We start from the raw sequence: 13,398 nt of genomic DNA, 5'->3' as shown, positions 1-13,398 counted from the left end.
CGCGTAGTCGGTCTTTGCAGAGTCGCGGTCGCGGAGGAGCAAGTTCTAGTGGAGGTCGAGGTCGTGGTTTCCATGCTTATGCTAATTGTGTGAGTGTTCCACACATCGACACAACTCAGCAAGCTAATCATGTGATCACGGATCAAGATCGTGATGGTGTTAGCGGCTTGACCGATGATCAGTGGCAAACTCTTAAGAAGATTCTTAATGCTGGAAAGGGAGTCTCCACCGAAAATTTGACTGGTAAGTCTCTTTATCCCTCTTGGATTATGGATACGGGGGCTTCTCATCATTTGACGGGGAACTTAGATGTTTTGACAAATATACGAGAGATGGCTCCGGTGTTAGTTATTTTGGCTGATGGTAGAGAAAGAGTATCTGTCAAGGAAGAGACAGTTAAATTAGGATCTGATCTGGTCATGAAGTCTGTGTTTTATGTAGAAGGCTTTCACTCTGATTTGATTTCATTTGGTCAATTGATGGATGAGAATAGATGTGTTTTGCAAATGTCTGATCACTTCCTTGTGGTCCAGAACCGCACTTCATGGATGGTGATTGGGATGGGTACTAGAGCGGGTGGAACATTTCACTTTCGCAGTATGGAGCTCGCGGCGTCTGTCACTATGAAGGACGAAAAAGAATATGAGCTGTGGCATAGTCGGATGGGACATCCTTCGGCGAAAGTTGTGTGTCAACTCCCTGCTGTTTCTGTTTCTTCTATGCATTTGAATAAAGCTTGTGATGTATGTCTTCGTGCTAAGCAAACTCGACAGTCTTTTCCCTTAAGTTTGAATAAAACAGAGCGCATCTTTGAATTGATACATTGTGACTTATGGGGACCTTACCGTACAACATCTCATTCTGGAGCTAAGTACTTTTTGACAATAGTAGATGACTACTCAAGGGGTGTATGGCTGTATTTGTTGGTGGATAAAACAGAGGTTGCTAGGCATTTAAAAAATTTTCTTGCCTTCACAAAACGTCAATTTGGAGAAAATGTTTGCACCGTCCGTAGTGACAACGGTTTGGAATTTTTGTCTATGACAAAAAATTTTCAAGAACAGGGCATAGTTCATGAACGTTCCTGTGTTTATACGCCGAAACAAAATGGGAGGGTTGAAAGAAAACATCGGCATATCCTCAATGTTGCGAGAGCATTACGGTTTCAAGCTCATCTTCCATTAGAGTTTTGGGGGGAGTGTGTTCTCATGGCGGCTTATTTAATCAATAGGACGCCGAGTCCAGTGCTCAACAATCAAACTTCGTATGAACGTCTTCATAAGAAGCCACCACACTATGAACACCTACGAGTTTTTGGTAGTCTCTGTTATGCATATAATCCGAGACGTCACGGTGACAAATTTGAGTCACGAAGTCGGCGATGTGTTTTTGTGGGTTATCCGCATGGTCAGAAGGGATGGCGTTTATTTGATGTTGAAGCAGAAGAATTTTTTGTATCCCGAGATGTGGTGTTCTCGGAAGCTGAATTTCCCTTCTTCTCGAGGTCTTCTTCGTCGGCCAAAATCGTGAATGAAGAAGACAATTCACAGTTATGGGCTTCTCTCTCTCTTGGCCCGTTAGCAGAACATGAGAATTCAACACAATTAAATCCATTAACTGTGTTAGGCCCAACTTCAACAGGCTCTGGCCCACATGACACTCCAGCTCCACCATCCCACGATACTCCTTCCTCTCTGTCGCATATTCTCGAGACTTACTCACCGACATCCCATAATTCACCTGGTTCTCCGTCAACAGCTTCATCGGCACCTTTGTCTTCCTCTCCGGTGCCGCTTCCTTCTCCTCCACCACCACCTCCCCGACAAACTCCACCATCAGCTGCTGTTGCTGCTCCGCCGGTCCTACCTCCTCCTCGGCAGAGCCAACGAAAAAGAGAACCACCAGTGACTTTGAAAGACTATGTCGTCAACTCCGCTGTATGTGAAGTCTCTGATAAGGTACGATATCCAATCTCAAATCACGATACAAAGAGGCGTTTTTCTGGGTCTCTTGTTGCTTATATGGTCGCCATTGCAACGGCTCGTGAACCACGTTCATATAAAGAGGCAGTGGTAGACAAACGATGGAATAAATCTATGACTACTGAAATTGATGCGCAAGAAGCAAATAAGACTTGGTCAATTGTGGATTTACCTCGAGGTAAACAAGCTATTGGGTGTCAGTGGGTCTACAAAGTTAAGCATAATTCGGATGGTTCGGTCGAACGGTATAAATCTTGTCTTGTTGCTATGGGTAACAAACAAAAAGAGGGTGAAGATTATGGTGAAACCTTTGCACCGGTTGCAAAGATGGGGACAGTTCGCTTATTTCTTGATGTCGCCGCAAAACGTAACTGGGAAATCCATCAAATGGATGTTCACAATGCGTTCTTACACGGTGATCTTCAGGAAGAGGTTTACATGAAACTGCCTCCCGGTTTTGGTGCATCTCATCCTAACAAGGTATGTCGCCTTCACAAAGCTTTATACGGTTTAAAACAGGCTCCCCGATGTTGGTTTGAGAAATTAACAACCGCTTTGAAGAGTTATGGGTTTGTGCAGTCGCTTTCTGATTACTCTCTATTTACTCTCGACAGAGGTCTTGTTCACATCAATATCTTGATATACGTTGATGATTTAATCATTGCGGGTAGCTCTTCCAAGGCGACTCAGGATTTCAAAGACTATTTATCTTCTTGTTTTCATATGATGGATTTGGGGCCTTTGAAATATTTTTTGGGGATAGAGGTGGCTAGAAACGCCACTGGCATCTATATCTGTCAACGCAAATATGCGTTGGACATCATCTCTGAAACTGGTCTGATGGGTGCTAAACCAGCGGCATTTCCTCTTGAACAAACTCATGATTTGTTCTTATCTACGTCTTCACTTCTTCCTGATCCACAGAGGTATCGACGACTGATTGGTCGCTTGATTTATTTGGTTGTCACAAGACCTGATCTTGCTTTCTCGGTTTATGCAGCAGCCTCGAGAGGCTCATTGGGATGCTGCACTTCGTATTGTTCGTTATCTGAAATCTGATCCAGGACAAGGTATCTTGCTTCGTTCCAACAGTGGTTTTCAAATCACTGGTTGGTGTGATTCTGACTATGCCACGTGTCCTCTAACACGTCGTTCTGTTACCGGTTTTATTGTTCAGCTTGGGGACTCACCAATCTCTTGGAAAACCAGAAAACAGGACACAGTGAGCAAGTCTTCTGCAAAGGCGGAGTACCGTGCAATGTCGTTTCTTACTTCAGAATTAAAATGGTTAAAACAGTTGTTGTTCACGCTTGGGGTGCGTCATGATCAACCGATGGTTATGTGTTGTGACAGTCAGTCGGCTATACATATTGCTACCAATCCAGTATTTCATGAACGGACAAAGCACATAGAGATTGACTGTCATTTTGTTCGGGATGAGCTTGTTCGTGGCAATATCACCTTTCGTCATGTAGGCACCGCCTTTCAACTTGCAGATATATTCTCGAGAGATTCACGACCAACTTGATGACCAAGTCTTCTTAACCATGAGTGAACCAAGAGATAACCGGATCCATCTCCAACAATCTCTAACGTTAAGTAGTGTCCAAAGTTCAACAATGCTTTGAGTGTCCAAAGTTAAACAAGTGCTGTGAGTGAGAACTCTAGACTCGTTGTGATGACAAACCGTTAGCAGAGTTTTTTAAATTTATTAATTATGGCTTTATGAAGAGTGAACCAAATATTTATATAGCCACAATTTACAAAATTCATATAGGCATAGTTTTTTCATGTATCAACGTCATTATTCACATGTGAGCCCAAATTGATTTAGCAACAGTTTACTAAAGAGAATTTTGTTTTTACATATATCATCGGGAAATTCATAAATTTCCAGTCTACTGTCATTTACCAACCATGTACATGAACCAAACCTATGCATGGCCGATTTTATTACATGTAAAAATGATAATCTTCGAAAGATTCAAGAGAAGACATTAACGGCCTGAGAAGTTCTAGCAACCTTAATGAAAACATCTTCAAGGGTTGTGTCCGCAAGCCCCCAAGCAAACACCTTGAAATTTCCCTTTGCCTTCTCCACCGCTTGGAACACTTCTGAGATCCGAACTTCTTCTTTTGGGATCTCAAATTTTTGTGTCCCTGCGATGTGATATATCTTCTTGGCGTTTGGAGAAACATCTTGAACCAACATCTCTACATCTTTCTCATGTTCTGATGATGTTGTCATTGTAAACACATAAGATCCACCATACCTTCCTTTTAGCACTTTTGGATTCCCTATGCATTGTAACCTTCCGTCTACAAAAATTCCCAATCGGTCACAAAGAAACTCTGCTTCTTCCATTGAATGTGTAGTGAGGATTATCGCAGTAGCTTTTTTTGCGGATTTGATGGCTGCCCATAGGCTCCTTCTTGAAGCTGGATCAAGTCCTGTGCTTGGCTCATCCATATAAACCACCTTTTAAAAATAAAATTAAATATAAAAATGGATATGTTAAAGCTCTCTAGATCACATGAAATAAGGGTTATCTCTATAAGTTTTTCAGTACATCAGTAAGAGACAATGGTGTACCTTAGGACTCCCAATAAGTGAAATGGCTACGCTTAGCCGCCTTTTCATGCCTCCACTATATCTCCCAGCAGGTTTATCAGCAACTCCTCCGCGAAATAGGTTCACACTCTTAAGAGACTCTTCTACAGCCTAATTAATAACCATGAAGTAACGTTTAAATACTTTTGGGGTAATATAGGAACAAGTAAGATTGATAACATACTTGGTGTAGGTCAGAGCCTTTAAGATTCTTAAGCCGTCCGTAAAAGAGCAGATGTTCCCTTCCTGTCAGCGTTTCCCAAAGCAAGCTGCAGTACACAACAAAAAAACAAAAGAATGATGACAGTTAGCTAGATAGACTGGAATAAGTTCAGATGTTTTCAAGAATATAGTTTACGTACTCGTGTTGTGGGCATACACCCATGCTAGTGTATACTCTGTCCATATCCTGGCATATGTCCAAACTTTGGACAAGGGCTGTTCCGGATGTTGGTTTCACAAGCCCAGTCATCTATCAAAAAAGTATTAGAATATTTCACATCAGAAATGGAGACGATTAATCACTAATTAACTTATAAAAGAGATATGGACATATGTCCACTCATTTTCAATTGGTTCAAAGTGGGAAACCAAATGAATTTTTAACACTATAACTACTCACAAAAATGTATAGAGTACAACTTGTATTATTCAGGAGTGATAATTTCTATAAGAAGCTAAGTACACATAATTCTCTATCCATTTGTGTACTTACCATATTGATGAAGGATGTCTTGCCAGCACCATTGGGCCCTAACATGCCAAAGCATTCTCCTGAAGGCACTGCCAGAGATAACCCACGGACTGCCATTTTTGGCGGATTCCCATCCCTGCCTGGATACACCTTTTTCAAGTTGTTGCATACAATGGCATGGCTTGTGCTTGAAGGCTCAAGCATCAACTGCTTGACTTTTTCACTCTGATTAGAACAAGTTTCTTTTCATCAAAAAAGATAAAAACCAGAAAAAAAACAAAGAACATGAAATGTATTTGTGAATCATTTTTGTTATACCTCTTGAGCGACATCTAGTTTCTCCATTCCTATGGTAACAGTAGACCCATGTCTCTGCCTTTGAGGAGAAGGAGGTTTCTTGAAAACTTTTTTTAGAAATAATAAAGGGTCTTTCCCGGATGAAGAAACTCGATCGATATAGTATGCTGCAATGAGTGTGAGAAACCACTCAATGATAATGATGTAGAAAACTTCATCCATTGCACTATAACTGAAATGTTTCCACTTCATTCCATCACTCCCATTCAAGTTTCTCTTAATAGCATACACAGAGAACTCATACAACCCACGGTATAAAGAGAAGCCCGGATACAACTCCATGACCAAAATCCAGCGTCCTGATAAAAAGTAAACATTATATCAGCATTGTGCAATGGTCAGTTTTTGAGAATATATATATATATCTTCTTTAAGTTTTTCTTGATATATAGCTAGCTTACTTGGAAACGATAAACCTTCCAACAAAAACTGGAAGAGAGACCCGCCCAAGAGCCCGGATCCAAACACATATAGGTAAGCAACAACTACAGTTGAGCCATAAAACAAGAAAATGTTTCTTAGAATTAACAGTACCATTATCATGTTCTTAGCACATTTCGTTATAGTGTGAGACGTTAATTAATACCTGATGCTGTCTTAACCTTTGAAAATACTGAAGACACTAAAAAAGCAAGGGAGATTTGCAGATTTATGCAGAGAAAATAGAAAACGAACTGGATGCTGTAGTCATTAAACCGGAAGATCTTTAGTCCTGTAACGAACAGTAATAACACTCAAAAATGCATGCGTTGAACTTTATATAACAAGATAAGAAAATATTAGCAGTAAGATATATATAGTAGTAACGATACAAATACCTATTGCTGAGCCAAATACCATCAAGCATATAATGTATAACGTAGATATGACTAGAAAATATGCGTATGTTATCATCCAATATGGACCATCTCCTAGACCATGCATTTTCATTATAATTCTTAGACGTTGCTGCTTCTCATACACCAATGAGTTCAAGATCACCTGCATAGAAAATGCTTCTAACTATTAAAATCCCTTTGATCCAAGAACTGAGTGAAGCGTTCTAATGAAAACAAACTTACAGGGAACAAAAGAACAATAACCCATGTTAAGAAAACGGGACCAATGACAGATGCTATGTCAACTCGAAGCATACTTTCTTGTTTGGGCATTTCTTTAACAAAATCGAGTAACATCTTTGTTCCCGAGCCTCGAAAAAACTGAAGGTAAGCATTTGAAACCTGCATTTGTCTTGCAGAGTCTAAGAATGGGTTTGATCAAAAGACTTGTCCTAGGTACAAAAAAAAACATGAAGCACTTAATTAGTTTCTTATACCAAATTGACTGAGCGAGGAACCCGGACATACTTTACTCGCCTATCTTGTAATTTAAAATTTCCCTTGTATGTAGAGTTATACCAGATGGTCACATTGAAGTTGTTCTTACCGGTGTCCAAGAGATCGAATGCTGATATAAAACCAGAGAAATAAAAAAAAAAAAAAAAAAAAAAGTCATTGCATATGTAAAACACAGAGAGAAATGATAAGAGAAGTGGAATAAACCTGCAACGACCTCATTGATGATCTCTTCAGGATTTCCTTGACGGTAGACTTTAAAGATCTCATCATTGACCTCTACAGAGTTATTTCTCCAGAGAACCAATCCTTGAACACATCTCACCTCTGCTTTGACAAATTATAACAATTTTTTTATAAGCTAGCTTTGAGTGAGTCCCAAGAAAGATTAATTTTTTAACAAATTCACTTGGAACATAGAGTGCTGTCCGATTACATTTAAACTTACGAAGAACAACTGCTTAAGTATAATCTACATCTGTCAAAGAAAAAGAAAGAAAAAGTAGAATCTACATATTTATGTTCACTAAATTAGGTCCACTTGACTGTTTAGTGATGCATGTTAGAAAGAATTTTACAAAACAAATTGTAACCTTTTGAAAGATCTCCTAGAATTATTACAGTGACTAACACGTCAACATAATTTTGTGAACTAATTACCTTTATGAAACGTGACAGGTGACTGTCGGAACGAGAATGACAAGTTGGTGGGTGGAATGCACCGAGGTTGGATTTGGAAAATGGGAAGATCAGAGTGTATCCCTGGATCATAATAATTGGTGTAGTCTGCTTCTGATGTTGTACCCTGAATATATATAAACTCAATGATAAATCCTGATAGACTAAAACAACCAAAAATCAAGGAGTGAAGAACTTGCCAAGACATTGTATGCGAGATTACGGAAGAAATTGTCAGAGGAGTTCACCGTGAAAGAAGTATCTAGTAGATTCTGAGATAAAGCTAAACAAAAAAAAAAGTGAAGATTAGTGTTCTAGAGGACACTGTTAGGATCCCACATATGAAGTTAAAAAGACCCATAAGTTAAAATTAAAGAGATTAAGTAATTAAAAGGCCTACTTGCTCCAAGAGAATGGTTATTTCCAGTAACAAGAATAGTTACAGGACATGATCCTGTTCGTCTGCATGAGCCATGGGCACGATCAACTGAACGAGTTTCAGGACTAGGAATTTGTAGCAACGAAAGCAACGGTGGAGGATTAGGTAAAGCACAAAAGGAGGCTTGAGTTTGATTTGAATATTGCAAACCACAACTCTTTCTTTCGCATTTGCCATCTCCATTTTTCTCATCAATGCATCGACAACCACAACGATTATCAGGAGAGTTATTAACTTGAGTATCGAACAAGACTTGAATCCCTACTAGAAGCACGCAGAGGTAGAAAGGGATCACGATGAGCCGAACGTTGCTCCATATGTTACTTTTCTATAACAGTTGACATAAAATATATTAACATCTATGGATATTGTATCAAGGATGTAACACATGCAAGTATGTACTTTGGTTGCGCAAACCTGATAGGTTAAGTTTTTTCTGAACAAGGCGTTGGCTCTAGTCAAGAAACTGGCTGAAACATGATTCGCCATGGATGAAACTTCTGTAGTTACTTTTTTTTTTTTCACTCTGTTTTGGATTTCGTGACATTAATACTTATGATATTCAATGTAGGATCCATGTGATACGCTTTTAGTTTGACTTGCGGATAATAAATGGACTGAGATTGAGACCATTTTTATATAAAAAACGAAAGTAGTTGAGCTATTGATTATCACTGTTACTCATAATTTCAGCGAAATTCCCATTTTAATAGCATTATTTATTTTTTTCAAATGGTTAACTATCACCACGAATCCGACTAATCCCAAAGACTTATACATACAAGTTTTTGAAGCACACTTATAAAACTATACTTAGTGGGAAGTCCACATCATGCTTAGTTAAAGTCCACTACTTAACCCAAATACAACGTTACAAATTCCAAACGAAAAATCAAACACGAATCTCTCTAAATTGATATGACATAATGAAACCTAGATTGTCATCTTCTCGCTCGATACCTTTTCTCTACCTAGAAGACTCGAATCCAAGGATCATCGACTACTAGACAAATGAGTCAGCTTCACTTGTTATTTATTGCATATTGCCAAAGAAAGGGAGTGAATCCACGACACCTAAATGCTTCAATAACTATCGCACGAATCGAGAAGATATGTGGGGGCAATTTAGTTGACTATATATGGCCTTACCGTTAGAAAGACGTCGATATCTATAACACGTGAAGTGTCCAAAAACTTAAAACAATGAATGTGAGAAAGACTCTCAATCGTGTCTTGCTCAAAAAAAGATTACTGTAATTTAATTGATTTCCACTAAATTAATACGCAGCTGCTATAGTATAACATCATGACCATTTACACCAAATGTTGTCCATTTTGTCAATTGATTTATGTATTCGGATGTTGCGTTTGTATACAAATTAAAACCAGTTGCATCAAACTGAATGTAAAAAACCAAAATATACTTAACAAAACTCATGAAACTACTTATTATTCTGGATAAAATATGTCATATTCTATGTAAATTCATTATTTTAGGTAAAAAAATAAAACACATGAATTTGCACCACAATTGGAGGATTACGATATCTTACCGTCAAAACAACAAAATCTGTTTTTTCGTATAAAAATTAGAGAATCTTGTTTTGGTACTCAAAAAGCGAAATCTTTTTTTTTTCACACAAAAACTATGGAAATGGAATTACCCCAGTTTTTTTTTAGTGGCCGCAGGTTTCCCGTGACTGTAACGGTGTTAGAATTATAATAGAGTTACATCATAAATTCATAATACCTGATACGATTGCATAGTTACGTATGTTAAGTGAAAAGGTGTGATTAAGGGGTATGAGTCATTAAAAGGTAGTTTATGTGAAAAAGTCACATGTGAAGAGCCACGACTCTTATCTCTAGTCTTGTGACGAACATATATAAACACCATGCATACACATTGTCATCGCATTGTAAATATAACAAGTTTTAGTGTAATCATGAATATTTATATATCATTCTTGACTTCTCTAAAATATTAGCAGTAAGATATATATAGTAGTAACGATACAAATACTTATTACTGAACCAAATATCATCAAGCATATAATGTATAACGTGGATATGGCGAGAAAATAGGCGTAGGTTATCATCCAATATGGACTATCTCCTAGGCCATGCATTTTCATTATAATTCTTAGACGTTGCTGCTTACCATACACCAATGAGGTCATTATAAATGCATGTCATTATATGACTCTTATGGATATAGGCTTTTGAGAAAACACGTACAATTGGCAAAATTGCTTCCAAGATTTACAGAATGTAGAACGAGTATTGTGAGAGCCTAAAGGAGTCTGTCTGTTGTAAGCAAACTTACAGGTAGCAGAAGAAGAATAACCCATGTGAAGAATACTGAACCAATTAGAGACGCGATGTCTAGAGGCAGTGTCGTGCCAAGGTCAATAAAGGCCTAAGGCAAAAAAAAAAAAATGTAGCTTCTCACATTCTATTTTTGAGAGAAGTTTTATTTTATTTTTAGTATAAAAAAGGATATATTGTTCATTTTCAAAACAAATTCCTCAAAAGCAAGATTTAGTAGCTAATGCAAAGGAAAAACAAACAAAATTTCCATAAATGTAAACTATATGAGTCTTGTTTCCAAACAAAGTCCTATAACATTATATATAAATGAATGTTCAGCCTAATTTAGGAAAAACTGTGGCCTATTATTGATGTAATTTTTTTTGTGGCCTAAGGCAAACACCTTTTTTTATATGCCTAAGGCACGGCTTTGTAGACGAAGTTTAGTTTCTTGTTTAGGCATTTCTTTGACAAACTCAAACAACATCTTTGTCCCAGGGCCTTGCAAATACTGAAGATAAGCATTTGATACCTGCAGTTTTGCAAAGTATGTATGAGAATATATATGTTCATTGTAATAAAGGCACATTGCAATGAAGAGGAAGCTTTTGTACATCACTTAGTTCCTTGCCAAATTAACTTAGGGGGGAACTCGGACCAACTTGATATTACGCTTATTTCCTCTATTTTCTGCTTCACCTTTGTAGGTTGCGTTATACCATATGTTCACATTGAAGTAACTCCTATCGGTGTCCAAAAGATCATACGCTAAAGTAACAAAAAAACAAGACAGAACAAAAACATTCAGAATTTCATGTGCATGCTAAATTGCTAAGAACTATAGATTAAAAAAAAACAGACATGTCAAATTACAACAACAATCTCACTTATTTTCCCATCAGAATTCCCTTGTTGATAACCTTTAAAAATCTCATGATTGACCTCTCTAGAGCTATTTCTCCAAAGATTCAATCCTTGAACACATCTCATCTCTGGTTTCAGATGAAAAATTTTAGTAAGGAAAATTTGGAAAAACAAAATGTTTGTTTAACAAACTAATTATATTGTCATTCAGGAGGCCATGGTTGAGGTTTTGGGAAAGCACAAAAGACTCCTTGGTCCCTAGACGAATATTGGACACTGCAGACCATTTCGCATTTGCCCTCTCCAGTTTTGTCAATGCATTTACATCCACATTGATTATCTACAGAGTTATTGACTTGTGAATCGAACAGATCTTGGATACACAAAAGACATATGCAGAGATAGAAAGGGATCATGATGAGTCGAACGTTGCTCCATATATATGTTCCGTTTCTACAAAAAACCACCAAAGAACATGCAAAAAATATTAATAGAGATGTTCAAATTTGTACACAAAATTGATCAGATATAATACTACTAGCTAGTAGACAGACGCGTGCATGCATATATGTAGGTGTAATAATGGATTTTACATTTTTACTACGTGACATGAATTAAACCACCGAACCTAATAGGTTAAGTTTTTTCTAAGTATGGCATCAGCACGCGTCAAGAAACTGGCTGGAGCAGAATCCGCCATTGATGAATCTTTCGGCAGCTTCCCTTCTACTTTGTACACCAAAAATTACCATTATATTCAGGCTACCTTTTTTATTTGATAACTTGCGTTTTACTATAATTTAAAATGCGATAGCTAAGAAAATAAATATCAATAAAATCAATATTGGACTTTCGAATGAGTGATCCTCACGACCTTTTTTGATTCGTCAAACCAAAGGGTTTAAAATATTATTTATATAATTTTGTTTTCACGTGTGTGCACCATTAAAAAGAAACTACCAAATCCCCGTTAGCAAATAAAAAATACTATCAAATTCTTCCTATGTCTGACCAAAATAATAATAAAACTATGATATAGTTGGGAATTATAGATTAACGTGGGGTTTTTTTGGGATTACGATATGTTTATTAGTAAATTTTTAAAATTAGCTTGTCAAAGACTCAAAGTGCTCTTTGAATAAATACATTTCTTATACTATCAAAAGTTATTAATTGTTTTATGTCGACAACCAAAAGAAGATTTTTCCTTTTGTTAAAGGAAATAGCCCAAATGAGTTTTATTTTCCATGGTACTTAATTATTAACTATAATACTAACAAGAAATAACAAAAGGTGAAGATGACACGTCCAGATTCCGGTCATGCCAGTTTTCTTACACGTTTTCAAGTTACGTAAATGTTGAAATCATTTTTTTTTTGTTGGTCATGTAATAGGTAAATTGTTTTATTTAAAGTAACTAATTAAATAATTTATAAAGGTGGAATTTAAAAGATACCAAAGTTAAAAAGTTGAATAATATATACCAAAATTTGCTCTCAACTTCTTTTTATCAATGACATACAATGTGAATATGTCATTTAGTGAATCCACACATTATATCTATTGTGAATATGTTAGTCAGATCTATGTGATGAAACACAATTTATTACATGTAATACGTGTTCCATTAATTTACACGCTACCTGTTATAGTAAAACAGGAAATAAATGTTTTTCCCCATTCACTTTTTTATTTGCAATTGGAAGCATTTATATCCATTTATTATATAATTTAAGAATTTTTTTTTCTTTTTGTAACGAAGACTTTTTCACGATGCTGACATTGAAGGAAGTTTAACCACAATATATACACACATCAAGAAAAATATTCTACTACTACTGTTTGACAAAAATATAATCCACGCATTCTTTTGACATTCTAATTAAATGATTCATAAGGTTGAACCTGGCTGGATGGAATATTGAACATTCTATGAATTATTTATTATGATTTGTTTTCATTGATAATTAAGTATGTACAGTAGTTGTGGTGAAGTATATAGTTTTTAAAATTACCAAACATTAAACAATATCAAAAACATTATTATCAGTTTTTTTTCTAATGATTTTCTATTGTTACTATTTGTAGTATTTTTTTATCGGTTTTATTAATTTCATTTTTAATTTTGA

General features: G+C 36.6%; 1 protein-coding gene and 1 pseudogene across 1 annotated transcript; both read right to left on the bottom strand.

Moving 5' to 3' along the window:
• Nucleotides 1–3,807: 3,807 nt before the first annotated feature.
• LOC104790982 (ABC transporter A family member 4) lies at nt 3,808–8,786 on the bottom strand. Its single transcript, XM_010516780.3, has 16 exons — nt 8,513–8,786; nt 8,057–8,423; nt 7,857–7,939; nt 7,639–7,783; nt 7,186–7,305; nt 6,960–7,090; nt 6,706–6,864; nt 6,463–6,625; nt 6,231–6,356; nt 6,046–6,129; nt 5,606–5,943; nt 5,309–5,512; nt 4,956–5,065; nt 4,778–4,862; nt 4,576–4,704; nt 3,808–4,461 (listed from the first exon to the last, which is right to left on the bottom strand). Exons 1-16 carry the CDS (start codon nt 8,582–8,584, stop codon nt 3,967–3,969), a joined length of 2,811 nt encoding a protein of 936 aa, XP_010515082.1. The 5' UTR covers nt 8,585–8,786; the 3' UTR covers nt 3,808–3,966.
• A 2,028-nt stretch (nt 8,787–10,814) lies between these two features.
• On the bottom strand, nt 10,815–11,395 carry LOC147942620 (ABC transporter A family member 3 pseudogene; annotated as a pseudogene).
• Between the last annotated feature and the right edge of the window lie 2,003 nt (nt 11,396–13,398).

This window comes from Camelina sativa, chromosome 6 (assembly GCF_030686135.1).
Source record: "Camelina sativa cultivar CO46 ecotype springtype chromosome 6, ASM3068613v1".
NCBI classification, from domain to species: domain Eukaryota; kingdom Viridiplantae; phylum Streptophyta; class Magnoliopsida; order Brassicales; family Brassicaceae; genus Camelina; species Camelina sativa.
This window is presented reverse-complemented; position numbering and strand designations above follow the sequence as displayed.

Excerpts from the sequence above, each read along its gene's own strand:
- LOC104790982 (XM_010516780.3), bottom strand. The coding sequence starts at position 8,584 with ATGGCGAATCATGTTTCAGCCAGTTTCTTGACTAGAGCCAACGCCTTG. Across the intron at positions 6,626-6,705 it reads TTATTGTTCTTTTGTTCCCT|GTGATCTTGAACTCATTGGT; the intron begins GTAAGTTTGTTT and ends TTTTCTATGCAG. Across the intron at positions 5,513-5,605 it reads AACTAGATGTCGCTCAAGAG|AGTGAAAAAGTCAAGCAGTT; the intron begins GTATAACAAAAA and ends TGTTCTAATCAG.